Source organism: Ambystoma mexicanum, chromosome 8 (assembly GCF_040938575.1).
Source record: "Ambystoma mexicanum isolate Mex_15411 chromosome 8, UKY_AmexF1_1, whole genome shotgun sequence".
NCBI lineage: Eukaryota > Metazoa > Chordata > Amphibia > Caudata > Ambystomatidae > Ambystoma > Ambystoma mexicanum.
In genome coordinates, this window is record NC_090929.1 from 431,870,239 (window position 1) to 431,898,220 (window position 27,982).

A 27,982-nucleotide genomic window follows, 5' to 3' on the forward strand; every position below is an offset into this window, starting at 1 on the left:
CCCACAGGCTCAGGAATAATTTCCATGACATCCTCAGTGTCAATTAGAGCAGGCTCATTGTAAGCATAAAGATCTCCAATTCCCTTCTCCTCTCCCTTGTAATAGGGCAGAGAAAAAGGAATCCTCTTCACGTGTGTTGCATGGATCCAGTGCTTTTTCCCAGTCACTTGTACAGTGGTCTGGGTGGCCAAGAGGATTTGATGTGGTCCTCTCCAGTGAGGTGCAAGACAGGAGCCCCTTTCAAAATTCTTGAGTAGGACCCACTGGCCAGGTCAGAGTCGGTGACCTGGGCCGTCGTATTTTACTGGGAGGGCTGCTCGCACCTGTTGATGAATCAAATACAGGTTTTGAGTTAACTGGTCAGAGTTGTCAGAAAGAAGTGGATATTCAATATTCTTCAACAGTTTAGGTTTTGGAATGTTCTATATATTGGCTGGTCTCCCCATTACAATCTCATAGGGGGGAGAGCCCTGTCTTTGATTATGCGGTCGTTGCATTGATAATAAGGCTATTGGTAAAGCGTCAGGCCATTTCAAATTACTATGTGCACAGACCTTTGCTATCTTATTCTTCAATATTCCGTTATGGCGTTCTACAAGTCCGGCACTCTGAGCGTGACTGGCCAAATGGAACTTTTTATCAATCTGTAATCCCGCGCATACTTGCAGGATGACAACAGTGATAAAATGTGGACCATTATCCGACCAAATGATTATCGGCAAACCAAACCTAAGAAATTATTCCTTCAGCATGGTTTTCACCGTTGACATTGCTGTGGCATCTTTTAGTGGAAAAGCTTCAACCCATTTACTAAAAGCACAGATGACTACTAAAACATATTTATAGTTCTGACAATGCTCCACATCGATAAAAACAAAATGTGTAACCTCAAAAGGCATGGAGGGGGGACCAAAACTATGCTTTGGTGTCAGGGTTCCTTTCCCAATATTATGCTGCAAGCAAATCATGCAACTTTGGACAAATCGATCAGCAGTTTTCGGAATATTAGTATTGTACCAGACAGGATGTAATAGTTTGCAAATCTTTTTGGCACACATGTGTGTTGGACCATGAGCCATTGTCACGATAGCAGTAACATAGGCACTGGGTAGCATCCATCTTTGCTTTTCACTATCTACCCAACAACCCTCATCATCCAAACCGGCTGAACCCTCAGCCCACTGCTTAATTTCAGCTGGAGTAGCGTCAGCCTGAATTTCTTTTATGCAACCAATTCGTTCACCTATCATACAAGTATCAGTGACTCCTTTTGTTGGATCTAACATATACATTTTTTAATGCAAATCAGTCTGTTTGCCTATTCTGTCAGCAAAGGCGTTTCCTTTTCCTACATTGTCCGTCACTTTCTGGTGAGCGGCACACTTCATTATTGCTAACTGTGTAGGAAGCGCAAGTGCTGAAAGTAACCAAACTATTAAGGTGCCATGCTGAATCTTTGTTCCATGCGAGGTCAAGAAACCTCTCTCAGTCCATACTCGACCAAAGTTGTGCACTACTCCAAACGCATATTGGCTGTCTATGAATATATTTACACTAAGACCTTCAGATATTTCACAAGCTCTTGTCAACGCAATAATCTCTGCAGCCTGCGCAGAGTTATGCAGAATTTGTTTGGTTTCCACAATAGTGCTTAATGTGGTGATTGCCTAAGCAGCAGCGGATGTACCATCCGGGATTTTAAACCAGGAGCCGTCACAAAACAGCTCCCCTTGCGGATTCTTTAGAGGAGTATCACTTAGATCAATTCTGCCCTTAGTTTCTTGTTCTGTGGTATAGAGGCAGTCATGTGACATTTGTGTCACTACAATCAGTTTCTTGCTGAAGAGGCAATAGTTCGGCTGGATTTAATGAGCAACATCTCTTAATTTGGATATGCGGAGCAAATAAAATCAGCTTGTACCTTGTTAGTCGTGCTGATGTGAGATGTTGCATCTGCGTTCTAGTTAATAGAACGTCTACGGAGTGGGTTACCATTACGGTTAAAGAATGACCTAAAACTATACTGTCACTTTCATGCTCATGTACTTTCTCCACAGTGTCCCTTGAGCGAGTTAGGATATTCAAATTCCTCAACCCCTGTGGGACATTCATGTCCGTAAAATCACTCCATATTTCAGCTAAATGCATTCCCATCTGTTCTATTAAAATATTCTGTTCAGGCATACCTTCTTGGACAGAAATCGCAACTAAAACATCCGATTCATCTCCCTCCTCTATATATTTTTTAGCCCACGTATGCAATTCTGTTTTTCTAGCTTTAGATATTGTACCACGAGTCACTACTCTTGATCCCGCCCCTTCAACTACTACAGGTGGGACAGAACCACTTGGTAAGGAGTCAATAGGTAACAAAGGCAATACCACTGAAGGTGCAGACGGAATTATGGGGACGGCAACTGTCGGTAAGGGTAGAGGTACAGGAGGAGGAACAACAACAGGAAGAGTAACAATCACAGGAAGAGGAGGAACTACAACAGAAGGCACATATGGAGGAGGTACAGTGGAAACATTTCTACGTTCATCTAACAATTTAATAATCAACTCATCTGAGGTATGAAAATCCTGAGACAGATATATCTTTTGCATATCAAGTGAAAAAGCCCTATCCATACTTTTAATAGATTCTGACTGTTTCTGCTGATCATGCAATAGTGCTTTTTCAGCATGTCATGTGTCTACGTGCATGTTTTTCTTTACTTTTAAGTTGCTGCATAGCTTCCTTTCTCCAATCTTTAATTGCATCAAATGCTGCAGGCCTAGCCTTTTTCTTCAACAATATAGATTCTAAATACATTAGGCGGGCAATTTCGAGACTGCCAAAAACTGGCCACTGAAGTTTGGAAACATGTCTAGTCTGTTTGTGCCAAATCTCATTAAATACAATGACTCCTAAGCCATACTTACAGTATATTAAACAAGCCGGCGACCCAACGGGTGGCGCCGGTTGGCCTCGTCCCAAATATTATCTATCTCTGCGGAATAACACTCTGAAACAGGATGACAATTTCCCAGTTATGTCAGAATACTGGTGTTACCTGGCGTTGTTTGTACTTGCAAGTGCAAATCTGCAACCAATATCAGGATTCTTAGGCATTGGGGCACGACTCATGACTCACCTGATTTCAAATGCAAAAGGGTCCGATCGGATTTCAAAGGATCGTCATAGCTGGTGAATATGTTGAAACTGGCCTCGACATGGGGACCCTCGTCAAGATGTGTTCCTAAACTGCTTGCTCGCCGTCTAGGGATCGGATCATGCAGTACTGCTGAGGAGTCGCATCTCGTTTTGCAGGGGCCCCTTCACTCTCCGATCACACTCCTGTAGCCGTGTCTCTTGTTCAGTGATGTGACATCAATCTTGAGGTTCCCTATTTGGGTGCCATCTGAAAGACCAAAGACATATCGAGGCTTAGTATCACCAAAGATGAAATACGCCAGTCACAAGTTCAGAAGTAGATGTACAATTTTATTGGACAGATAGCTACCTGGCTCTCAGAGCAGTGCAGTGTGTACCAGCAGACACCTTCAGGGGGAGAGTGCTGGACATTACAAAGATATGAACTTACATACTCTTTTCCACAATCCTGGTTACATCGTCCATCCCCTCTTCAAGTTAACAATTCACTAAGATTCATACACAGTTCACATTGCTAATACAGAATCAATGTTTTCCTCAAACACTAGACATGTTTTTTCTACACGCATAGCACAATGGTAACATTTGTTTTCAAGATTAAAGTAAATCCAGTTTCAAGGAAGTGTCACAAAGATTTCTGCAAAGGTACACGGTTTTAGCTATTCACCATTCTGTTCACTGTTTGCACGAGGATGACGCTATTGGTACAGACAACATCTAAGTTGATGCTCAGTTCATCTCCAAGGTTTCTTATTGCAGGAAAAACAATCCACTCGCAGCAGCCACAACATGTTTATCTGTGTTGACACAGTGCAAAGTTCATTTTTTCCCTGCTGCAGCTGAAAACACAAAGTTTAACATGAGGCAAAAACAGGAGTTCAACAACATGGCGGATGATTCTAAAATGGCAGCGTATTCAGCCTCATTCAGGTTCATTTAAATGCGATTTTCAGTGCGATGCGAATGCGCTTAGGCCAATGTTTGTCATCAGATGGTATTACGTGAAATATACTTTAACACAGTTCTATTGTCCTTCCGTTCTTTTTGTCTCTTAGCTTCTTCCTCTATCTCTATTTGTCTATCCCTTCTTTCATCACGCTCTTTATATTCACCATGTGTTGACATATATTTGCGTTCTTTAATCTTGCTTTCTGGCATGTTGTCCTCACTGTTATAAGTGAGAGACTCATATGTCAGATTAACAAACCCCACTGCTGCCTTAAATTCCTTTAAATGATAGAATCCCTGTTTCGCAGTGTCTGTACTCTTGCTTTTAGAAGGAGAAAGAGGAGCCGAGGGCGTTGTGTCCTCCCCTTTATTCTGATTAAGCATCCACTCCTTTTTGGGCAGGTCTTCCTTCTCGCTCTGATACATTTTCCATAGCTCTAAAATGGCTAACCTTTTCTGTAACTTCTTCGCTGTATATGCAGCATGTAAGTATGTTGTCATGTGTTGCAATACGGTTCTTGATAATAAACCGTCTTGATGCCAAGGCATATACATTTTGTCAGCCGTGGTATTTCCTAATCTTGGGTGTATATTTCGGGGAAGTCTTACATAGGTGTAGCAGGGGTGCCCCCCCCCCCGCCTTGATGACAAGTAATTTTTTGACTGTCAATACTTACCAAACTTTTTATTCTGCTATTATAATTTTAATCAAATATACCACAACAATCAATTCGGGCAAGCACCATCAATCAACGTCCATTACCAAAAACTAAATTCTTTGACCAATTTCCGAAGCCTATACAATTATGTTCTCTTTATTCCTTTGTTTATAATTCTATTGATCATTGCTATCCTGCTGTTATTAACACACTAAAAGTCTCCTTTTATTTATTATTTTTTCTCAACAGTTATCAATCTATGATTGACATCAATCTCTGATTTTAGAGTTATGAAACCCAGCTAAATTATTACTATTGTTGTATGTCTCTTAGTTTAAACACGAAAAAAAGTGTTATGCAGACATATTTATTACCTCAAACAAATGTGCACTTTAATTTTCTGCGATCACCTTCCTTTATTTTCTATAGTAAATGTATCTCATCTCAAGTTTACCTCATTTTGGAGTTTGGCACGCATTCTTCATCTATGCCTTCCCGCAGGAATCCCTAAAAATACCCCACTTGGAGTTTAATGCGTGTCCTTTGGTCCCCTTGGAACTATGAATCGAGGTATCTCTCTATATATATATTTACACTTACAATACAATCCTCCCCTTTATTTGCCACTTTCTTACTCCTTTCGAAGTCGTCGGATAATCTGCCAAAAGAGGGGCTCAACCCTTTTTTAAATCCAAATGGGCCTCAGTGATTGGTGCAGACTAAGCCTATTTTAAGGAACCAATCCTGAGCCCCTCTTTCGGCAAATCATCTGAAGGCTTCACAAGGTGTAACAAGATGGACTTATTTGGACCCTGGCTGAAGGTACAATCTGCCTTACAGCTTCCGCCAGTGAAGGAAGGCCAGGATTATCAAGAGGGAAGCAAGATCCCTCCCCTATACATCTCCCAGAGACCAGAGGGAGATACCAACCTCAGAGGACCTGTCTTGCAGCTCCAGAACCGGTACCCAGCCAGCACACAGCATGCCCTGCTAGTTTCTGTCAGCAAGCTTCCTAGGCTGGAAGGTCTAGAGAGTCTCTGAACAAAGGACAAGGCCGTTGCCTGCAAACACCCTCCTCAGCTTTGGGCCGTCCACCTTAAAGGAAGACACAATCCCTGCGAAGAAGCTAGGAGGAGTGCCACAACAAGCATCAACCAGCGTCCATCTTTTAAGGACATTTTTTGAGGCAGTCGAGCCCTCAAACCGTGACTGGCTGCACCACTGACTGTTGAAACGCTGCAGTCACTAAAGCCGTCCGAGACACCTCGACCAGCGTTAAAGGACAACACAAGCCCAGTGAACAAGCTAGGAGGAGTGCATCGACAAGCATCAGCCAGCCTCTGCCTTAAAGGACATTTTCGAGCCAGTTGAGTTCCTCAAGATTCAACTGACTGCACCGCTTACTGCTGTTATGCCGCAGTTGCTACGCCGTCTGAGATGCCTCAACCAGTGCTTCAGACCCGCCAACCAGCACTGCGACAACGATTCCTGACCCCGAGCCGCCATGTAGGCCAGCCTGCAGCCGTCCGTCCAGCCTCGCTCACCGAACTGCTTGCAACCTGATATCCGCAGCTGTCTCCCATCTTGAACTCTGTTGCAGAGCTGCAAAGCGCCTTGAAACCGACTCAACCCCGTCAAACACCAAGAACTTCTACAAGCACAAGGTACATTGTGGTTCTGTCCCCCTGGTCCTTCTCAGAAGGCCCCTAGTGACATTTTACAGCCCATTGCTGCCTTTGTGCTGAAAACAAATATACTTGATCTATTGCGATGAATTACTTTACTGACTACCCTCCTGTCTTAAAACTTTCTTCTGCATTCATTTACAGGGTGGCTTGTATTTTGTAGTACGCTAGAACTTGTCTTGAAAAACTTTTATTCATTTATAAAAACTTTAAGTATCACATTACATTATACATAAAAATCTCAATAAAATTCCTCCATATTTCTTAATAACATACAATATAATAAAAAACCACATGACATTAAAAAAGAAAAAAACAGTAAAATAGCCCCAAACCATATTTTAACAATCAAACATCGGGCCTTAGCAGCTTCACTAATGTATTGCAATTCCAAAGTTCAGAAAGGTAAAACACTCAATTTTAGAGTTTATTTCAAGGCAGCCAGGACCTGTGCAAATATTGCCCGGTTACAAAGACAACACTTGGAGACACCGATTGTCTAAGCAAGCGCACCGTTTCTGCTACACAGCAGACTCCCACAGACCTCAAAATTGGTCTCAAATGCAATTTTCTCAGAGTTATTGTACTAGGGCAAATCAATAGGAAATGTGACAGGATTTCACAAACAGCCCCACACATGGGGCATTTCCCACCTTCTGCATGTGTCCATGCTTTTGTAAATGAGGCTAGCATGAGTAGCCCCAACCTGATCCATAAATACAGGGATCTTTCATACGCTGTGTTAATTACATCTAGGTAGCTCTGAAATCCCTGTGCCCAGCCCAATCAATATTTTCTCTGCCAGTCTTAAGAGTCTGGCCTTTCATTACTAGTTGGGCCTTTGCTCCTTCCTTGGCAGATTTTTGTAGGTCCTTAATAGACCGTTGAGACCAAGCAATAGGGTTTTCCCATAGTTCACTCGCTTCAAGGGCTTGCAAAGTATTTTTAACATGGGCCGCCTAGCCTAAACCTTTAACCCCCTCCATGGCCATTAGATACAGCAGTGCGCCCCGATAACTCTCCAGCCCCTCATTTTGCCATCATTTAATCCAATATAAAGCAGGTTTGAGAGCCAGCTGAGACGAGACTGGGTTAAGATCAAGCTCTAAATATACCAGCAACGATGGAGCAGTTTCAGGAAGCATGAGCAGTTGCTTCAGAAACTTGGTTTGCAGAGATCCACTTTCCTTAGCACTGCATGTCCCCATATTTCCGAGCCATGGAGAGCTGCCAGAAGAGCTTGTTTTTTGTAAAGGGTAAAGGCTCTGCTCGCATGCGGTATTTGGAATGATCTAATGGCCCCACTATATTGCCCCAGTGTTGTTCCTGATTTTTCCACCTCTGAGTTCCAGCAACCAATCTCATGGAACCGGACTCCTGAATGCTCAAAAAACCCAACCTGCTGCATAGGAACACTGCTCACCGCGATAATCAGGGCACTACTTTTTGCAAACCTTGGTTTAAAAACCATTACTTCGGATTTCTCTCTATTAACCTCGAGATACAGCTCTTTACATTTTGATTAAAAAAAGACGTTTAAGATTTTTGTCAGGCCTTGGGGCTAGAACTGTCTGCTGTGATAATAATAAAGTAGATATGTGTGTACAATCTTGACTGGACAGTCCGTTTTATCATTGGGTAATCATTGTATTTTCACTGTATTGCAACTAACCAACGATCCACGACCTTGCAGAGATAAGCCTGCCGTTCCATCCACGTTACCAAAATTGTGCAAGGAGGTTTATAAGTTGCTTCATGATGGGGCTCCTGATAGGAAGCCTCAGGGTGAGCTTCAGCCTGTGCACAGTACATGGCTGAGGCTCTTGCTGCTACTCTACACCACTCTGCCACCAGGCCACACTCTGCTCTGCACTAGTAAGGCTTCTGTGCACAAGAATAGGGTCAGGGGAGTAGGCTCTCTACAACCAGGCACCCAGGTGACGTTAATATGGATGGGCCTGCCCTAGCATGCTACCGCTTGGGATTTGCGGGTGCTTGTGGTCCTTTCCAGCAGAGGCGTTGCTAGGGTGGGCTGAGGGGGCTATAGCCCCGAATCTTTTGGTTATAGCCCGAGATAGAAGCTCAGGAGCTATAACCAAAAGGCTAGCCAGCCCCGAGTCCCGACCGTCCCAAGTCCCGACCGTCCCAATATTAGAGTAGCCCCAGATCTTTACCAGACCTAGCAACCCCCTCTGCCTTCTGCAGCTGGCCAGGCCGGCCTTTCAACCCAGCGTGACTGAACTTCCGCACCACAGCATGCGCTGACTAAGGCCCTGCTATGGCCGCCAGCAGGACTTCATAGTTTCACCCACGAGATGCTCCAGCCATACCTTGTGCCGGCCCACTGTCAACACTGTTATAGACTAGGACTCTAGGGACTGCACTACCCTTACCCAGGCCCTCCAGTCCAGGTCCCATAGGGGTTTCACTCACCTAAGGTGCCACTCCGACCCGTGCCACCCTGCTCACATGGCCTGGGTCTCCACCAGAGCTCTACATTTCCCCTGCTCTGTGCTCTCTTGGTGATGGACCCTGTGCTGAACCTGGTGAGGTATCGTCGTCAGGGCCATTTCCCACATGTGGCCCAGGGCTTGTTGTGCCATGGGCCCCAGGGGGCTACACAAGAAAGAAGCCCTCCAAGGGATCAGTCTTCATAGTCTCCTCCTCAATCGCCCTCTTGTGTCCATTGGTCGCCTGGTCCACCCAACTCCACCCCACAACTACCCACTCTCATTGCTCATGTCATTGCAACTCCCCCTTTCTAATGGTATGCTGAACCGCCTGAACAATAGTGCAGTAAATATAAACATGGGCACTTTCATTCTGAGGAAAGGACCCTTGAACAATCCATTGTGAGTGTAAGGCGGGGGCGGGTTAATTATTATATCCAGGTGTATTTCTTTATTATTTCCTATTAACACGCAATGAATTAGGACTAGGCACGTCCTATTTGGGCCGGGGGCTACACTGTGACCACAACAGGCATAGGGACAGTTACCCTGGGAAGAGGAACGTTTTTGAGTGGTTTTCTGAGTTAGGATGGTCTTCGATGTCCCGGGAATTGTGGGTGGGTGATCCCAATCTAACACAGGTGTGGCTTCTCTACACTTCTTCCTAAAATCAGCGGTCTGCAGCAGGAGAGCAGTGGCTAAAGTACTGCTCTGTATAGACCAGTCTGGCATTTTCTCAATACGGAAAGAAGAGCCTTGCCCATAAAATCTCTAATGGATGATATGCATTCATGACTGTGGGCAGCTGGCAGCCAATGCCCGGGCTTAAGCACTGGAGTGAAGTGCTCCATGCACAGTGTAGTAGCCCAATAAGCCCTATGCATAGTGTAGTAGCCCAATGCCCCGGCTCAAGGACTGGAGTGAAGTGCTCTATGCATAGTGCGGAAGCCCAATGCCCGGGCTAAAGCGCTGGAGTGAAGTGCTCTGTGCATAGTGCAGTAGCCCAATGCCCGGGCTCAAGCGCTGGAGTGAAGTGCTATATGCACAGTGTAGTAGCCCAATAAGCCCTGTGCATAATGCAGAAGCCCAATGCTCGAGCTCAAGCACTGGAGTGAAGTGCTCTATGCATAGTTCAGTGGCCCAATGCCCGGGCTCAAACACTGGAGTGAAGTGCTCTATGCATAGTGCAGTGGCCCAATGCCCGGGCTCAAGCGCTTGTGTGGAGTGCTCTATGCATAGTGCATTAGTCCAATGCCCGGGCTCAAGCGCTGGAGTGGAGTGCTCTATGCATAGTGCAGGAGCCCAATGCCGGGCTCAAGCGCTGGAGTGAAGTGCTCTATGCATAGTGCAGGAGCCCAATGCCCGGGCTCAAGCACTGGAGTGAAGTGCTCTGTGCATAGTGCAGAAGCCCAATGCTCGGGCTCAAGCTCTGGAGTGAAGTGCTCTGTGCATAGTGCAGTAGCCCAATGCCCGGGCTAAAGCGCTGGAGTGAAGTGCTCTGTCCATAGTGCAGTAGCCCAATGCCGGGGCTCCAGAGCTGGAGTGGAGTGCTCTATGCATAGTTCAGTGGTCCAATGCCCGGGCTCAAGCACTGGAGTGGAGTGTTCTATGCATAGTGCAGTAGCCCAATGCCCGGGCTCAAGCGCTGGAGTGGAGTGTTCTATGCATAGTGCAGTAGCCCAATGCCCGGGCTCCAGCGCTGGAGTGAAGTGCTCTATGCATAGTTCAGTGGCCCAATGCCCGGGCTCAAGCACTGGAATGGAGTGTTCTATGCATAGTGCAGTGGCCCAATGCCCGGGCTCCAGCGCTGGAGTGGAGTGTTCTATGCATAGTGCAGTAGCCCAATGCCCGGGCGCTGGAGTGAAGTGCTCTATGCATAGTGCAGGAGCCCAATGCCCGGGCTCCAGCGCTGGAGTGGAGTGCTCTATGCATAGTGCAGTGGCCCAATGCCCGGGCTCCAGCGCTGGAATGGAGTGTTCTATGCATAGTGCAGTAGCCCAATGCCCGGGCTCCAGCGCTGGAGTGGAGTGCTCTATGCATAGTTCAGTGGCCCAATGCCCGGGCTCAAGCGCTGGAATGGAGTGTTCTATGCATAGTGCAGTAGCCCAATGCCCGGGCTCCAGCGCTGGAGTGGAGTGTTCTATGCATAGTGCAGTAGCCCAATGCCCGGGCGCTGGAGTGAAGTGCTCTATGCATAGTGCAGGAGCCCAATGCCCGGGCTAAAGCGCTGGAGTGAAGTGCTCTGTCCATAGTGCAGTAACCCAATGCCCGGGCTCCAGAGCTGGAGTGGAGTGCTCTATGCATAGTTCAGTGGCCCAATGCCCGGGCTCAAGCACTGGAGTGGAGTGTTCTATGCATAGTGCAGTAGCCCAATGCCCGGGCTCAAGCACTGGAGTGGAGTGTTCTATGCATAGTGCAGTAGCCCAATGCCCGGGCTCCAGCGCTGGAGTGAAGTGCTCTATGCATAGTTCAGTGGCCCAATGCCCGGGCTAATGCACTGGAGTGAAGTGCTCTATGCATAGTTCAGTGGCCCAATGCCCGGGCTCAAGCACTGGAGTGAAGTGCTCTATGCATAGTTCAGTGGCCCAATGCCCGGGCTCCAGAGCTGGAGTGGAGTGCTCTATGCATAGTTCAGTGGCCCAATGCCCGGGCTCAAGCACTGGAGTGAAGTGCTCTATGCATAGTGTAGTAGCCCAATGCCCGGGCTCAAGCACTGGAGTGGAGTGTTCTATGCATAGTGCAGTAGCCCAATGCCCGGGCTCCAGCGCTGGAGTGAAGTGCTCTATGCATAGTTCAGTGGCCCAATGCCCGGGCTCCAGCGCTGGAGTGAAGTGCTCTATGCATAGTTCAGTGGCCCAATGCCCGGGCTCAAGCACTGGAGTGAAGTGCTCTATGCATAGTTCAGTGGCCCAATGCCCGGGCTCAAGCGCTGGAGTGAAGTGCTCTATGCATAGTGCAGTAGCCCAATGCCCGGGCTCCAGCGCTGGAGTGGAGTGTTCTATGCATAGTGCAGGAGCCCAATGCCCGGGCTCCAGCGCTGGAGTGAAGTGCTCTATGCATAGTTCAGTGGCCCAATGCCCGGGCTCAAGCACTGGAGTGAAGTGCTCTATGCATAGTTCAGTGGCCCAATGCCCGGGCTCCAGAGCTGGAGTGGAGTGCTCTATGCATAGTTCAGTGGCCCAATGCCCGGGCTCAAGCACTGGAGTGAAGTGCTCTATGCATAGTTCAGTGGCCCAATGCCCGGGCTCCAGCGCTGGAGTGGAGTGTTCTATGCATAGTGCAGTAGCCCAATGCCCGGGCTCCAGCGCTGGAGTGAAGTGCTCTATGCATAGTTCAGTGGCCCAATGCCCGGGCTCCAGCGCTGGAGTGGAGTGTTCTATGCATAGTGCAGTAGCCCAATGCCCGGGCTCCAGCGCTGGAGTGGAGTGTTCTATGCATAGTGCAGGAGCCCAATGCCCGGGCTCCAGCGCTGGAGTGAAGTGCTCTATGCATAGTGTAGTAGCCCAATGCCCGGGCTCCAGCGCTGGAGTGAAGTGCTCTATGCATAGTGTAGTAGCCCAATGCCTGCATAGTGTTCGAGAAGCAACGGAGCGCTTTACAGAGGTAGAACATTAGAACATTGCTCTGCAAAAGTACGCTCCGCCACCAAGATTCTGCTTTTCGAGGATCTCATCTTGAATGTATTCCCTGCATCCACCGTTCTCGGTAATAATCGTGGTATAGGGCAATCGGTCGCTGAAATAATAACAGCACACCGTCAGCATAAAGGTGCTCCGTGGTAAATGTGCGGAAGCAAGTATACACTGAAAAGGATGGGCAATAAGGCCAATCCCTGTCCAAGCCCACCTGATATTGTAAGGATGGAGGATTGGGAAGTAAGGGTGCAAACAGCTTGCGTGGGACATCTTGAAACTACTGAAGGCATGGCAGTGGAAGAACTCCAACCACAATCCAACACAAAATGATGGGTGGCGGGGCTGCGGAAAGCCAATGATCGGTCCTGTGACATCAATGCTCCCTCCTGGGCACCGTCCCCTTAATGCCTGACTTTGCAGCGAATCTAAGCCCACGCTGACTTGCTCCCAGAAAAGGGCGTAAATCCTACGTTCACTATATGATCAGAGTCATACATTTTAATAAGAGACTTAAAGGACTGCAAGATCATTTTTAAATAACATTACTAACTATGTATTGTTACGAATTGATATGTATATTACGTTATGTAGTGTTGATTGTCATTCATTTTCAATATAATCATGGAGCTGTTGTACCAGTCTACGCTCCAAACGCTTAGCGGAGTGGACTGGGTTAGGATGTGGGTCTAATGGGATCCGGGCCGCTGGATCTGCGGGTGCTTGTTCGACCGAAGAGTCACTAGCCACAGGGGAGCCGACTTATGAATTTCTTGGGGGGGGGGGCAAATACAGGAAGTGACATCACTGGCAGTTATAGGACCGCAAATTTGCATGTAGTGGCCAACGGGGGGGTGGAGCCGCGCGCAGAGCAGAACAGTGAAAACATTGGCTAGCATGTACTGCATATACTAAAGTCAAGTAAGAAGGAGATTTAAGCCTTCGAGTTGCATTCCAGTAGGCCATCACTGCCCCTACTCTACCCCTCTATAATCATCCAGGTTGTAGTAGCCCTCAAAAGGCAGAGCAACACAACTAGGATGGGAGAACGAAATGCCGTCCCATCCTGTGAGTGTGTCAAACATCAGAGCAAAGACTGTGCGTGTGCCTCCTACCTTGGAGCACAATCTCACTAATTTGGTGCAAATCTCGCAGTGGGAGCATGGGAATCCCCTGTGTGTGTGTGGGGTGCAGACACCGGATCACATGCTCACTTCTTCAGTTTGAAACTCTGGCCAAGGCTCTTTGGGCAAGCATTCAGGATGAGTCTCACACCTTTAAACAGTGTGATATATTGAGTGGGCACCTCAATCCTTGGAGCATAGCATCACCCGTTGCTGGTAATCTCACAACTGAATGTACAGTTTCACTCTTGGTCATCTCAGTGACCCATGTATATTAATGGAGTCAGTCTCCCATCTGGGAAGACAATTATATTTCTGTTAAAACACTCTGAATTGTCACTCCAGTTTTCTCAATCTATAGATCCATACTATATTCATTCAATGTGTGTTCAGGGGTGATAACTTGTGTCTGAGAGAGTTCATTCTTTCATTCAGGAGAGATAAAGGGGTAACAACCCCCTGTATGTGGGATCAGTTACCCATGGCCCCTCCAGAAGGAGTGAGCAGGTTTTAAGACCCTGCTGATTCTGCTATCCGACAGGCTCGAGGCTATCCCTTGCCCCATCACGGCTCCCAATATCCTGAGCAGCAGCTTATGGACAGCAGGCAGCTCTGGACATGCCTGTTGCCAATTGAATGTAGACAGATCTACTATTTAGACACTGGGAGAGAGCCATGAATCCACATTGTTGGTCAAGAAGCACTCAACATACAGAACACAATGGTAGAGTGTTGCAGTCCTGCTGATAAATGACAATTCTGAGCATGTGTGCAGTAGGCTGGATCAGTGCTGCCCCATAAAAGGTGTAGAAGCCTCTGTGAGAAGTGGCAGTACTGTCCCAATGGTGAGAAGTGTAGTATTTTCACATTAAATATGCTTAAGAACTTTGGGTTATTGAATAGTGCTGCTACATTCTGAGTAATTCCATCCCTTTAAATATATGAGCTCTTGTATAACCACGACAGTGTTGAGTTATTCTGATGATGACAGACTTGCTCAATAGTTCTGGTTCTGTATCATTAAATGTACTTCATATCTTTAGAGTATCGGAAGGATAGCTCAGGGGCAACGTGCTCGCCTTGGAAGCAAGACGACACAGAGCAACACAGGTTCGATCCCTCGGTCTGCGCAATACAGATTCGCTCCCTCGGTCCACGCAACACAGGTTCGCAAGAGGGGTGCACAGATGTACAAATACACCCAGCCCAAATCGTTTTTAGAAATTGAGGGACAGACTTGTTTTGCATCTGTGCCTCCATTTCTAAAAATCGTTTTGGGTTGGGTGTACCTCTACATCTGTGCACCCTGGTGCTCAGATATAGAAGTATACCCAACCCAAAACGATGTTTAGAAATTGAGGGACAGATGAAAAGCAAGAACCTCTTGGTTTGCATCTGTCCCACAATTTCTAAACCTTGTTTTTCCACGGCTTCTACAGCTTTTACCCGGGCCACAGTATGGATGGAACAAAGGGCCATCCATAGTGCGTCTCTTCTCTCTGGCCCGGGGGGGGCTCAGCCCCGACTTCATTCTACCGGGGGGGGCCGGACCCCACAGCCCCCCATACTCTGCGCCCCTGACTAGCGCTATCTTAAGCAGAAGGGGCCACCAAGCTAGTATTGAGAGGCTAATGATGTGTCGACTGCGCATAGCTATGGCTATTAAAGAGCTGTGGAGATTTCAATAGAACTTCAGGAACATATGTATAAGGGGGGGCGTAAATTGGACTTCTGCATAACTGGACATTGTTGTAAGTCTTTGGGAGAATGTCTTGCTGTACGAATGGGGTCTGTGACCAAGGGCTGAAAATGCAATGCACGTTTTTGTTACGAAGTGCCACCTGCAGAGAGTACAGTCTTGAGCTCAGCCGAGCTAGCTAAAGGTGAGCCAAGGATACTTGAAGGAAGCTGATGTATTGTCACTAGATTTGAACAGCTGGAAGGGGACTTGTGGGAGCTCAGCTGCAGAGAACCACTGGACTCATTACTACTTCACCTGCTTCGTTACTTAAAGAATTCAAGATTGTGAACTTGCAACATTTAAACAAATCATACACATTACAACTAGTGGTTGAAAAGAAATGCAGAGTTCTCTTTAACAATCTAGAGCTAAATTAACCAACCTAAATTATATTTAAGGAATTGGGGCAATGTTGAGTGTCACGGTTTATTACTGGGCACACGCCAACTAGGGAACTCCTTCCCCTACAATGGATGTGGCGCACAATAAAGCGCTTTTTATTTTTAATATAATGCAGAGTCTTTTTGAGTAGACCTCAAACGCGTCTTCCACCCAACCTCCACAAACACCCTGTGTCAGAATGGACTAGGAAACAGGCTGGTGTGTATCAATTAGATATTTATGAATTTATTATTTAATGAAAAAGAAAAATAATCAATATACAGCAGCCACTAAAATTTGTGGCAACACAAATGCAATATTCTATCTAGAGCGACAAAGTGGAAATGGGCTGTTACACTCACTTTGGTTATAATGATAAACAGGAAAATACAATCAGGTTGAAATAGACTGTTACACTCACTTTGGTTTTAATGACGAAACAGGAAAATACAATCAGGTTGATAGTGATAGCGCCCCAGTTTCAGCACTCCCCCTGCAACACTTCCCCCCAAACATCAATTAAACTTGATTCCTTTGAATGGAAGGCATTGGCAAGGGGTATGGATAGAGAGAGAACATCAGATTTGGGGTAAAGCCCACCACCCCAGATTGGAAGCCAACAAAGAAAGTCAAAACCCGTTTTTGGAGCAAAATGGCAGAATGGGATTTTGATTATTACTCACAACTGCTAGGGGACAGAGTGAAAGTAAATTTGTATTGCTTACACCTTAGGAGATAGGGAAAGTTTAGAGAACACTAATCAGCCCACCACGGAAAAAATAGAAATGAAGTGGGAAAATCGGTTTTGGGAGAAAACAAATGCAGAAGGGAAAATGCAGTGGCAAATGGAAATTCGTTGACACTGGGTTTACAATGACAGGCAGCTCACAATAGGAAAATTGGTTTTCAATTACCAGGACAGAGGCACATCCACGGAGACTTCTAGGCAAAAGGGATTGCTCACACGGGAACAACAGTGTGGGTTTTAATAGGACAGATGCAACTAGGAATTCATTGGGTAGGGCACACAATACACGGACAATTCAGTTTTCAGTTACAAGGAGACTAATTCTTTTGAGGCAACACTTTAATGATTATAACAATTAAATACAAACACCAGGTACACAATGGTTAATTTCCAATTTCAACAATCTTGTACCGTGAATTTCAATGGGGGAATTAAATGATTTACTCAAAAATATGCTAAGGATGTACACAGACACTGAGAGGTATTTTAAAGGAGATCTGCTAACATACACAAGCAAATAAGAGATTCTTCTAAGGGAAGGTGGCTGAATTACACTGGCAGTTTTTAGGGTTTTCAATGGGAGAAATATGGGCATGCAATGCTACAAAAAATGAAGGGTTTATGCAATGTAGGGCTGTGGTATATGCTACTTACAAAGCAAGCTTTGGTTGGGGATTCAGGAAAGCCAACTGGATCTCAGGACACTCTGGACAGCTAGGGCAAGGGGTCTGGTCACTGCACTCTCAAGGATGGTAAGGTTCAGCTGCCTTTTCTCCGCCCTCCTTCTCCTGTCTCCCTGGATTTTGGTGTCTGTCTTAGTACAGCCCCCCTTATATAGCACAAATGACATCACTAACTTTACAATCTAGAGGGAGTACCCTGTAATTATCCCTGCCGCTCGGATAGGACAGTTACCATTCCTCTCTCTGCCACCTGGCATGATTGGTTCAAGTGAAGAGAGCACCATCTGTCTGTTTGCATTTATTACACTGCTTTGTTCTCAGATCAACTTTTTGGTAAAAACTAGTTATGTCTCATAACTTCATACTTATACTAGCCCCTTCCATATGAACTAGATATGCGGTTTTAGTTGGTCATAGGGAATTAGGTAAGCCAATCGCCAACTACATATGAGGTAGCATGGCCCTTTGGCAAAATGTTTTCATTTTCCTAAAATATATAATAGTTATGACTCTGTAAATGATTCAGCATGTTCCTAATTAATTTCATCTTCCCTCTTTTCATCAACTGTCACATTTGTGCCATTTTTAGATCAGCCAGAAAGCTAGCATAAGTGGCCATTCCAGTCCCCAAAGTACTAGGGAAATGCAATTAGTCTCTTTAAAAATGCCTGTAAATTGCATGAAAAAATTGCACAAAATGAAATTAATTCTTATTCTGATTGCTGTGAAAAGTGTCTAAAATGAAATCAGTCTTTTAATGTCCATTTGGGAGTGTCTGTCCCACCTGGGGGAGTGCCGCTTCATTCCCCACAACCATCTGCCTTCCTCCGGGCTCAGACAATGACCAGAGATTTGTATTGGTCCCTTTGAACTTTGCAGTTTGATCTTTGAGGTGGATGCGGGAAGGGCTCACACCTCCTGGTCAGGTTTTAGCCACACTTTGCCTTCTTTGAAACCTCTGGGCGCCTGACTTCATGTCTAGCAGAGCAGGGAATTGTGACGCCCTCTGCAACTTCACATTCTATTGCGGGATGATTATAGGATATGTGTGATATTCAGCGGGAAGCGGAGCTTTGTCATCACGAGTTCCTGCCTGAATGCCAGAACTGTTTTTTCCTGTAGTAAGGGTATTTTCGAAGCTGACTGGAGGTTTGTGGGTGGTAATGGTAACATAATATGCATTCACTTTGGTCAAACCCCCTCCCCCATCATATCCCCCTGACATTTCTCTGTGCAAGCTTTTTTTTGCTTTTAATGTTTAAATCCTGTCTTGCAGGTCACAGAATTCTAAGTTCTCCTTCTTGGGTGAATTTACATTTGCTGTTGGTCCATTGACAATAATGGGTAGGCCCCCTTCCACATGGTTCTTTAATTTGACATGAACACAAAGAAAAAGCCAAGCCGTTTTTCGTTTGCCATGTTAAAGGGCTGCTGTCATGTGCAAGGGAAAGCAAAAGCCATTTTTGGATGTAGTATTGCAAGTCTTGCCCCTCATGTGAAATACAAGTAAAGCAAGGTCGTTTTTGGTTGCAGTGTAGAACTTCTTGTCATTCAGATGAAATAAAAGTCAATCAAGGCCGTTTTTGGTTGCAGTGTATAACTTCTTGTCATTCATGTGAAATAACAGTCAAGCAAGGCTTTTTTGGTTGCAGTGTGTAACTTCTTGTCATTCAGGTGAAATAAAAGCAAAGCAGGCCATTTTTGGCGGCAGTGTTTAAATGCGGCTTTTCAGGTGAAAGGGATTTCTGCTTGGGGCCTTTAAATGCACGCCACATGAGCTCTGGGGTGCGATGGTAAAAACGCCTATTTGTGATAGAATGAGTGGTTCAGCAACTCTGCGGAGAGCATTCTTACAAACACCTTCTGATCTAAGTCCCAAAAGGCCACCAAATCATACATTGTAAACTCCCAGTCCCTTCGTAACTCTTCTTCAATATGTTATCGGAAAATCTAACTTCTAGGCCAGCTTTCGAATATAGGTAATACAATAAAGACGCCCGGATCCAAACAGGGCGTGTAGAAGAGTAAAATGTGTTTACTACTTAACACTAAAAGGTCTGATTACAAAATAATGTGAGGTGGTTTTACTGAATGTGTTGTGTAGTTCATAATTTTAACATTGGAAATGAAATCAATTCTAGAAATATAAATAAAAGGTGTAATGCTTAAAATTAAGAAAATATATTTGTGAATATAAAAAGGCATCACAATATAGCCGCTTCGGGAATAAATGATCGCTCGGCCCTGTTTCTCTAAACACTTGAAAGGTATTGAAGGGACATGAATAGCTTGTCAGAGGACATCTTAGTGTCCACCCAGGGTCCTCTGTGAGAAAGGATGCTCGCAGGAGCCACCGGAGAAGGTGGGCACGCGTTAGTCAGCAGCTGCTAAGGTTCCCTGTGGCTTTCACTCCACTACTTGGTGACAATATTCCCTTTTTGGATCCTGCTAGAAAGAAAAAAAAATATATGCTTCAAGTTTAAATATGAGGAACTCCGGACCGATGAATATGTTGAAATTAGCACAACTAAAAAAATACTGAATTCTGGAGCATCACAATCTCCTGAAATCAAAATTGCGGATGGCAGAGTACCGAAAATGCTGAAATCAGGTGCACTAGGGTGCTGTCTCAGGATTGTGCTCTGTGGAACCAAAACTCAGAGTCTGAGGGCCTGTGACAATCCTGGTATGGCCTCCACCACACGCTTTAGGCTACAGGGCCTAGGCGCTTCTAACAGGATGTGTCATTTGTGTTGGAGCTTCCCCCTGACCTTACAGGAGGTGCAGTTCTAGGTTAGTCTATTTGCCCCTCAAGAGCAGGATTTCGAGCCAAGCAAGAGAGACACTTTCCAGCCGCTGCCCTCAGTTCCGTGTACCGCAGTCCTAGAGATGAAGGCTTTGGGGAGATGTCCTTTGTCGGGCTTCCGGCCCACAGGAGACATGCAAAGGGAATATTCCAGGCCCCCACTTTTGGAGCTACACCTGACATTAATGTATCCTTTATAAAGAATCGTGCGAGCTCTAACCAAGGGTTATCAGACCCCGAGATGCTCCCGAAGTAGCAGTCCCCAGCTGGGCATTGAGATTGTAAAACCCTCACTTCTGATTGCGTGATTTCAAACCTCTAAACTAGCCAACGGGAATGTTCCTGAAACGCAAGCCTGCATCTATGTATCATCCGGCCACCATCTTGTGCCGGTTAGACTTAACTTTCCTTGAGTCTCAGGTGCTATTTCGTCCTACGGAAACATGGCCGCCCCATGAGCAACTGGGGCTCAGAGCTGCTGCTGTGCCTGTGCACTCGACTTCGGCACAGAGCTCACACCGTAGAGGTACCAACTCTCAGGGGGACACTCATGAAAGCATTGCAAGGACATGCAAAGGAGAGTGCTTGCGTTCAACCGGGCCAAAACAAGCCAAAATGATCGGACTACCACACCCTCCTGGCAGATGTTAATCGTATTTTTTAGAGAACAGCTCTGCTATATATTTGACTTGAGTAACTATTTCCAAGACAGGTGACTTTTAAAAAGCAAGTCATTCCTGTGACTTGGTGAAACCTATCCAATGGAATTGTACGGTGAGAGCCATGATAGAGCGTTTCTCAGTGTTGTACTTTGCAGGCCTGCGTGAGCCGCAGCCCGCGTTAAACCTGTAAGCGAGGCTTCTCAGTGAGCCAGTGTGAAAGCACTCTTGTCGCACAGGGTTGGCCAGTCGTTGGCCCTGGTCTTGCCTTGACTGTCCCGGTATTGGGTGCTCTGTCCACTCCTTCCCGGTTTCCGGGCGAGGATCTTCAGCGTCTGCCCTGTGGATAGAAATCAGCACGACCTTGTACACAAGCGTTTTACATACGCACCTATTAATGTTGTTGTTATACACTAAACACACATAAGTGGTGATTTAACTTTAACACCTGTGCCAAACTCTTTGGGCATGCTTGAACTTCCAACTTTCAAGTTAACACCGATAGCACTGAACTATTGTGCCACAGACACTGCTTGAGGAAACCGCTTCCCATATCGTCTTGGAATATCATTCCATTCTGGGCAGAAGTGCCTTTGTATTTTGGTTCTTAAAGTCACAGGCACATCACAGTGTGCGTCCCGCCTCCACCTTCCCCCCACCACTAAAGTGTAGTCCTGGCTGTCAGTCCTGGGCAAATGTTAGTCCTATGTTTATGTTGTTGCCCTGTCCTGGTTTCTATTTTGGAAATCTGGCCACCCTGTTTTGGCGTGTACACGTTTGGAACAGTCTTACAGGTGAAGCACAGGGGCGACCAATCTACATGTGCCTTCTCCTCACTGGCCACACTTTACAGCGAGTTGCCCGTGCAAAAACGATGACGGTTGCTGCACAATAAAACACGGGCAGCAGCAGGCCTCAGCCAAGGTTTAAAAAAAAAAATCAAAAAATAACGAGTGAGGTGCAACCTAGATCTGGGGTTCAACAGCATGAAGGTGCTCACGTGTTAAGTGGCCTCAATGATTTCAGGACGCTTGCAACCCAAGCACTGAATTGTGCGAAGGCTCGTTGGGGCCTAGTTTTGTTTTTTTAATATATTGTATTTATTAATTTAATAAGTAATGCATAGTTTGTCTTCGGTTGGAAAGATGGGGAGGCTGGCACTAGGGCGGGGTTTTCATGCCTGCTTCATGGGTGCTCGCAAGGGCCATTATTCATTTGTCCATCTGAGTTTAAGATGCCACTACTGTAGACCGCCGTCAGCGCCGAGGGATCCTGCAAATGGCAGACCATGAGCTTTAAAAAGGCCTGCAAGATGGAAGATGGGCCGCCGGGCTCAGGGGGAGCAGGGACTGGTCCATTAATAGGTGTGTTTTAATCCTGACTGCATGTAGGAATGGAGTTTCTGAAGAGCAAACCTAGCTGGGGGAGCAGAGCGCTGTAGATAGGGGCCGCTCCTAGGGGGCCACAGGTAGGGTCTGGCGGTAGCAGCAGCGGCTGCTGGGAAGGGGAGGGGTAGCAAGGGAGTGGCGAGCTCTGGAACTGGGGTTGAGTGGAACAATCAGTATTTCTCAAGATGTCCTTTGAAAAGTGGGGTGGTCAGGTCCTTGCGGAGGAGGCCAGTCTAGTCTGCGTTGTCCCAGGGGCCTGATGCATTGCAGGAACACACCTGTTTCCTAGTGCTTCCCCTTGTGTGGCTCTTTGTTTCTAGTGTATTGGTGTGGCAGCTTCTGGAGATTGTTTCGCTGGGAAGTATGATGGTCGTTTGGCTGGGCGGCTCTGTGGGCGGTGCAGTCTGCTTGAACATGATGCATGCTTGACAGGTAACCCGGTGGATCGCTCTTCCAACATTGGGGTGACGTGGTTGCATTTTCATAGTCCTGTTGATGCGGCGTGCTGCAGCGTGCTGGACGGCTTTCAGGGGGATCAAGGTTGCCTCTGGAACACCAGAGTGTAGGGTATTGTCCCTGCCAGTGGCGAATGCCCAGGGCTTGGAGAACTGTTCTGAAACTCAGAAGGGGAAGAAAGGCTTGACTTTGCAGAGGCAGGCTTGCTGGCACTATGCGGCTTGGCTATCTTCCTGGTAACGTGTGTGTTGAACGAGGAGCAGGACTTTAAGTGTGCCAGGGCTAGCTGGGCTGAGCCCTGGCAGTGTCCCTAAAAAGTAATTGACCCGGGGGCACTGCTCCCCCAGTTTCCATCACCCCACCAGCAAGAAAAGCTCCTTCAGTCCATGCCCATCCTTTAGGCCACACTGCCTCGTACAGCCCCCTCGATTTCTCACCCCACTTAAAGCACTGACCCGGAGCTACAGATTATAAAAAGGAGAGTATGTTTTGCTCAGAATGGGTTGGGTTGACACAGGCACTCTGCTGTAAGAGAAGCCCGCCATCTGGTTAGCAAAACCCAAGTGGCTCGAAGGCCTCGGGGGTCTACCCAAGTGCTAATATCCCCAAAGTAAGTGCTTGAAATGGAAACACAGAAGTGCAGGTACTCAATATCACAGAGTTCCTGCTTACTGCTAAGTGCCAGTACTCCTCCACTAAAAGTGTATACTTTTTGCCGGCGCTATGTAACGTACAAAAAAACGTGCAGGTACTCAGGCCCAGCAAGTACTTGCCCACTTAAATCTCTGCCCAAAGCGGTCTTGGTGGTACCAACCACTTCTAAACTTGGTTCATAGGCGCCGTATGCAAAACAAAGTGTATGCAGTGAGATTGGGCGAGGGGCATGAAATCGGTATTACTTGGGTTTTAACTGGTTATGTTGGTAACATTTGTGTTGGCAAACATGGCAGCAAGACCTCGTCCTGCCTCCTGGATTACACTGTAGCACACTGGCGCTGGGGCCGAGGTATTTGGGGGTACATTTTCCGAATCCGGAGGTTTCCCGTGGAACAGCGAGATCCGAGCTTTCCGGGAGTCTGTCGCTGCAGAGGCTACGCTTCATTGAAGAAGGCGCGATACACACTTTAAAGCGGCCTTTTAAATTAAAAAGAGCGTGGGGCGTCCGGTGGGATTCTGGTCGGGTGACGCTGCGGGTATATTGGCACACTGAAGTCTTACTCGACTGCAGCCGGTTTCACCAAAGTGCAAGGCAGTCGGACGGTATTAGTTGAAGGCGTTAAGCGCCTACTTCCCTGCGCGAAGCGTGTTTCCTCTCTCAGCCCTGCGATTCGTGTAACTGTGCCATGTTGCCTCGATTGGGCTAGCGAGCGCTCTTTCGCCGTGCCCAAGTTGGCACTGAATGTACAAGCCTGGAAAGGGCGCAGGGTCGTGCCTGCCCTCCGCGAATCGAACCTCTAATCTGCGTCTCGAGCGCAAATCGCGCTGGCAGGCGCGCAACCCGCCGAGCTGCGTGGCCTTTCTGTCCCCTCTTTTCTCGGATCCGGAGGCTGCCCTGCGCCCTCTCCTGCCCGCTCTCAGCTCGCTCTCTGGTCTCAGGGCTCCCCCTGTGCCCAGTCTCCTCCTGCCGCCCCAGCCGCCAGTGCTATCTCCGAGCGGCTGCTCCGTACTTCATCCCGGGCCCGGCCTCCACTCCCGGCCCCGCCCTCGATCCCTCCATCAGCCCCGTCTCTCCTGGTCCCGCCCCCTGTCCCTCCCTCGACTCCGGACCCTCCCCTTCCTCCTCCCCTCCCCTCCCCGGCCTGGGAGAGGCTCTGAACGCACCGGCTGATCCTTCACCTGCTGCGGCCGAAAAGGGGGGGTCGGTGCCTGTTCCCTACCGCCCGGCTGCCCCTGCCCCCACCCTCCCGGGATGACCTCGGGCTCCGCAGGAACTTCTTATTGGGGACAAATCGGCTGCGATCGGAGCACCGAGTACTATGAAAGTTGATTATCTGAGTGAGCTTGGCTTCGGACTCTCCGACTATGGTGAGTAGTGCCTCGCACCCGCGGAGTCTCCTCTGCCGGGCGCTTATGTGTCCTTAATGCTCGCCTGCCTTGCCTTCTGTGCCTGTCCCCAGAGACAGAACTCCCGTGCGGCTCCCCAACTCTATTAGACGTTGAGATGTGCGCCCTCTGGCCCCCAGGGGCCCCGGATCCGCTCACCTCCGGTGCTGCTGCCGCCAGCTGCCGCTGGCCTTGGTACTCTGCCCGGACGGGGCTATTCATTTGCCCAAAAAGAGTTACTTTAAAGTTCAATGTTTGGATGCTACGGCCTCGAAGCGCTCCTAGAACCGGGTCCTAATGCGATCCGGCCATCCCCTGCCTCCCGAAGGGGGTAAGACGGGGCTGGTGCATGTGTGCTGGGTGCAGGGGGCGTGGGGGCAGGGCTACGATATGTCATGTAGTCCATAGGGTGTATAGGTCACCAACAGCGACAGGGCCGAACCAAGAATACCGTATCCCCGTAGTCCAGCACTGACACATATCCCGGGTCCCAGGAGCACTTTAAAGGGCGCCGACGCACAACGTGAACTGCAAATCTGTCATCTTGGGGGTGTCCTCGTGGCCCCCTCCCTTATAATATGATATTCTTAACGTTGGTAGTGCATTCTGCTGTGTGACAACATGCTTTGTAATTCCGGCTCTCAAACTATCCCGGAAATTAACTTTAACTTTTCGGTGGGGGGGGGGAGTCTGACGGCCCGCACAGCGCGGTGTAATTCGCGGGGTCCGCGGACCCCTACGATCTTGTGCGCTATGGCAAGGGTCCGCCGGGATCACTGTTGTGATCTTGGGGGTGGGGGGGTCTGGGGGACCCATAATCTCCTATAATTTCGAGGAGCCGGTGGAGTGGTGGATTGGCAACTTTCCGTCTGAGAGTCTGCGATGGGAGGAGTGGGTCAGATGGGCCGAGGAGTGGGCATGATGAGGGTCGCGGGGGGAGCCAGTAGCACCCGGGCGCAGGTCAGCGGGGACCCGAGTGCAGGGCAGAGCCGGGGCACCTCGGAGACTGGCTGGAAGGTGCCCTTCAGGGACGGCAGAGAGCGCTGGCAGAAGGGGCAGCGCACACTGTTTCGCTTTTCTTTCTGTCGTGTGTGTGTGTGGAAACTCCGGGAGCACAGACCCGGCGAGCCCGGTCCTCTCCGGCGGACCCGGACCCACTGGCAGACCCCTAACCCGGTCCCCTCTCTCAATCCTTGGTTCCCTCTCAGTCCCTTGTCCCCTCTCACAGAACCCTGGACCCCCGGCCTCCTCACAGAGCCCGGCGCCCGCTGGCAGACCCCGTCCCCTCTCGCGCACTTTGGCGTTCTCTGGTGCCCGGTCACCCTGGGCACAGCGGGTTACTGTGGAAATGGCAATGTTTGTGTCAGTGCGAGGAACCGCAGCGGCGCCGAGGACCGAGTCTGAGAGCCGAGCCTTGGCGAGGGGTCGTGTAGAGCCATGCGGTGGGTGAGCTACCCAATTCATACCGGAGTAGGGACAGAGCAGGGGGCAGCAGAGCGGAGCTGGGGACCACGAGACAGGGGCGACAGGCATCATGCCACTCACGCGAGTGCGCTTCACAGAGGCTTGGATTCGTCCTCGATAGAAAGAGGCTTGCGCCCCGCTAGAGTAAGAGACAGGCAGTGATGGGAGCAGGAGACAGACGCCCAGGGAGTGACAGGCTGCATATGTGACCAGGGACCGAGGAACGGAGAAAGAGACCGAACCAGTCAGTCAGCGAGGCCAGGAGTGGGCCTCAGAGCGAGGGTAAGAGTTGGAATCGCTCCCTGAGGGCAGGAGACAAACACTGAACCAGACCACGAGGCAGGGTTCGTCTGGGGGCTCGGAACTGGCGGCCCGGGGTAGGAGGCAGGCCGGGAGGGTGGGTGCCAGGGAAGACGAGACTGGCCTGAGAGTTGAATAAGAAAGCTCATTCTTGACCACGGTGTTAGCTGGAGCAGGTGCAGAGGGGGCAGTTGGGTTCCTGTGCTGGTTTGCCATGTTGAGTGGGTGTTCAAGGCGCACTGCATTACTTTTGGGTGGGTTTGATGCCAACAGGAGCTTAGGGCGCACTTGCAACCTGTCCGGCTGGTTTCAATGCCCAGAGGATATAGAGGGAGTTTCTGGGTTCACGTTGATTGGTTTTAATGTCGTTTGGGTCTCATAGAACCACCCCCCCTCCCTAATTGGGTGGGGTGCAATGCTTGCTCAAAATCTAAGGGGGTACCTGGGTTCCCTATGCAATGTGGGCCCAGGGAGGTGGGTGGTTATTGAGGCCAGCAGGCATTGAGGGGGCCCTTAGTTTTCTGTTGGCCGGTCCCTGTTTTCTGGGTTTCAGGGGCAGGCCCGTGCTATGTATTGGCTGGTTTGAATGCCAGCCAGACCCTCGGGGAGCGTCTTGGGTTCATGTTGGGTTGTTTGGGTGCCGGCGGGTCCCTGTTGCGTGGGAATTGGTGCCAGGCGGGCTTTGGGTGGTTTTCTTTGCTAGGCAGACACGGCGTGCTCCTGTGGGTTTCACTGGCAGGCGTATGCTTAGGGAATGTGTGGGTTACTGCCGGGTGGTTTAAGTGCCAGCCTGGCACTCAGGGTGCGTCTTGGGTTCATGTTGGGTTGTTTCGGTGCCGGGCGGGTTCCTGTTGGGTGGCTTGCAATGCCAGTTTCCGAGTTTCTCTGTCCGGCTCGGCTGGTTTCTGTAATAAACATTAAGGAATGTGATGTATTTGGGACACGCATAGTATGGAGATTACAGGTGATGATGAGAGAGGTGTTTACATCTGGGGGTGCGCGTGAGGGCCTGCCTGTCCTAGGCTGGAATTTAGCATCTTCGTGTCTGTCATGGGGGGCTGGGAGCTGAGGTGTGAGGGCCTGTCTGTCCCACAGAGTAGTGGGCAATGGGTTCGGGGTGTCCCTCCTGTGCTGGCTGCACAGGGCTGTGGGGTGAGCTTCTGTCTGGCGTGGAAGGCAGGGCCTCTGGGTTAGTGCCTTTCTGGGCTCCGGGAATGAGTGAGTGGGTGCCTGCTTGGTGTTGAAGGCAGGGCATGTGGGTTAGTGCCCTTCTGGGCTGTGGAGTGAGCGTGGGCTTGCATGAAGCGCCAACTAAGAGCTGTGGGTTAGTAACTATATTCTGCCCAGAGTGGGTAACGGAGGCGCTGGTGTAAGTGAGTGAGTGCCTCTTATGGAATGCAGGAGCTGTGTGTTAGTATCTTCATTCTGTCCTGGGTGACAGGGCTGTGGGGGGAGTGAGTGCCTGTCGTGGAATGCAGGAGCTGTGTGTTAGCATCTTCATTCTGTCCTGGGTGATAGGGGGCTGTGGTGTGAGTGAGTGCCTGTCTTGGAATGCAGGAACTGTGTGTTAGCATCTTCATTCTGTCCTGGGTGGCAGGGGGCTGTGGGGTGAGTGAGTGAGTGAGTGAGCATCTGTCGTGGAATGCAGGAGATGTGTG

At 48.6% G+C, this 27,982-nt stretch overlaps 1 protein-coding gene across 8 annotated transcripts in view; it reads left to right on the forward strand.

Annotated features, from left to right (window-relative positions):
* Positions 1–27,982, forward strand: part of CASZ1 (castor zinc finger 1) — a 1,374,833-nt gene that overhangs the window by 1,110,391 nt on the left and 236,460 nt on the right. For 5 of the 8 annotated variants that reach the window (XM_069609954.1, XM_069609960.1, XM_069609958.1 and 2 more), the window contains exon 1: positions 24,296–24,542. The exons of the other annotated variants lie outside the window; for them this stretch is intronic. In XM_069609954.1, coding sequence (XP_069466055.1) covers positions 24,494–24,542 — 49 coding nt within the window. In that variant the 5' untranslated portion in view covers positions 24,296–24,493. Of the gene's footprint in view, positions 1–24,295; positions 24,543–27,982 lie in introns of those variants that run through there. 8 annotated transcript variants of the gene reach the window in all.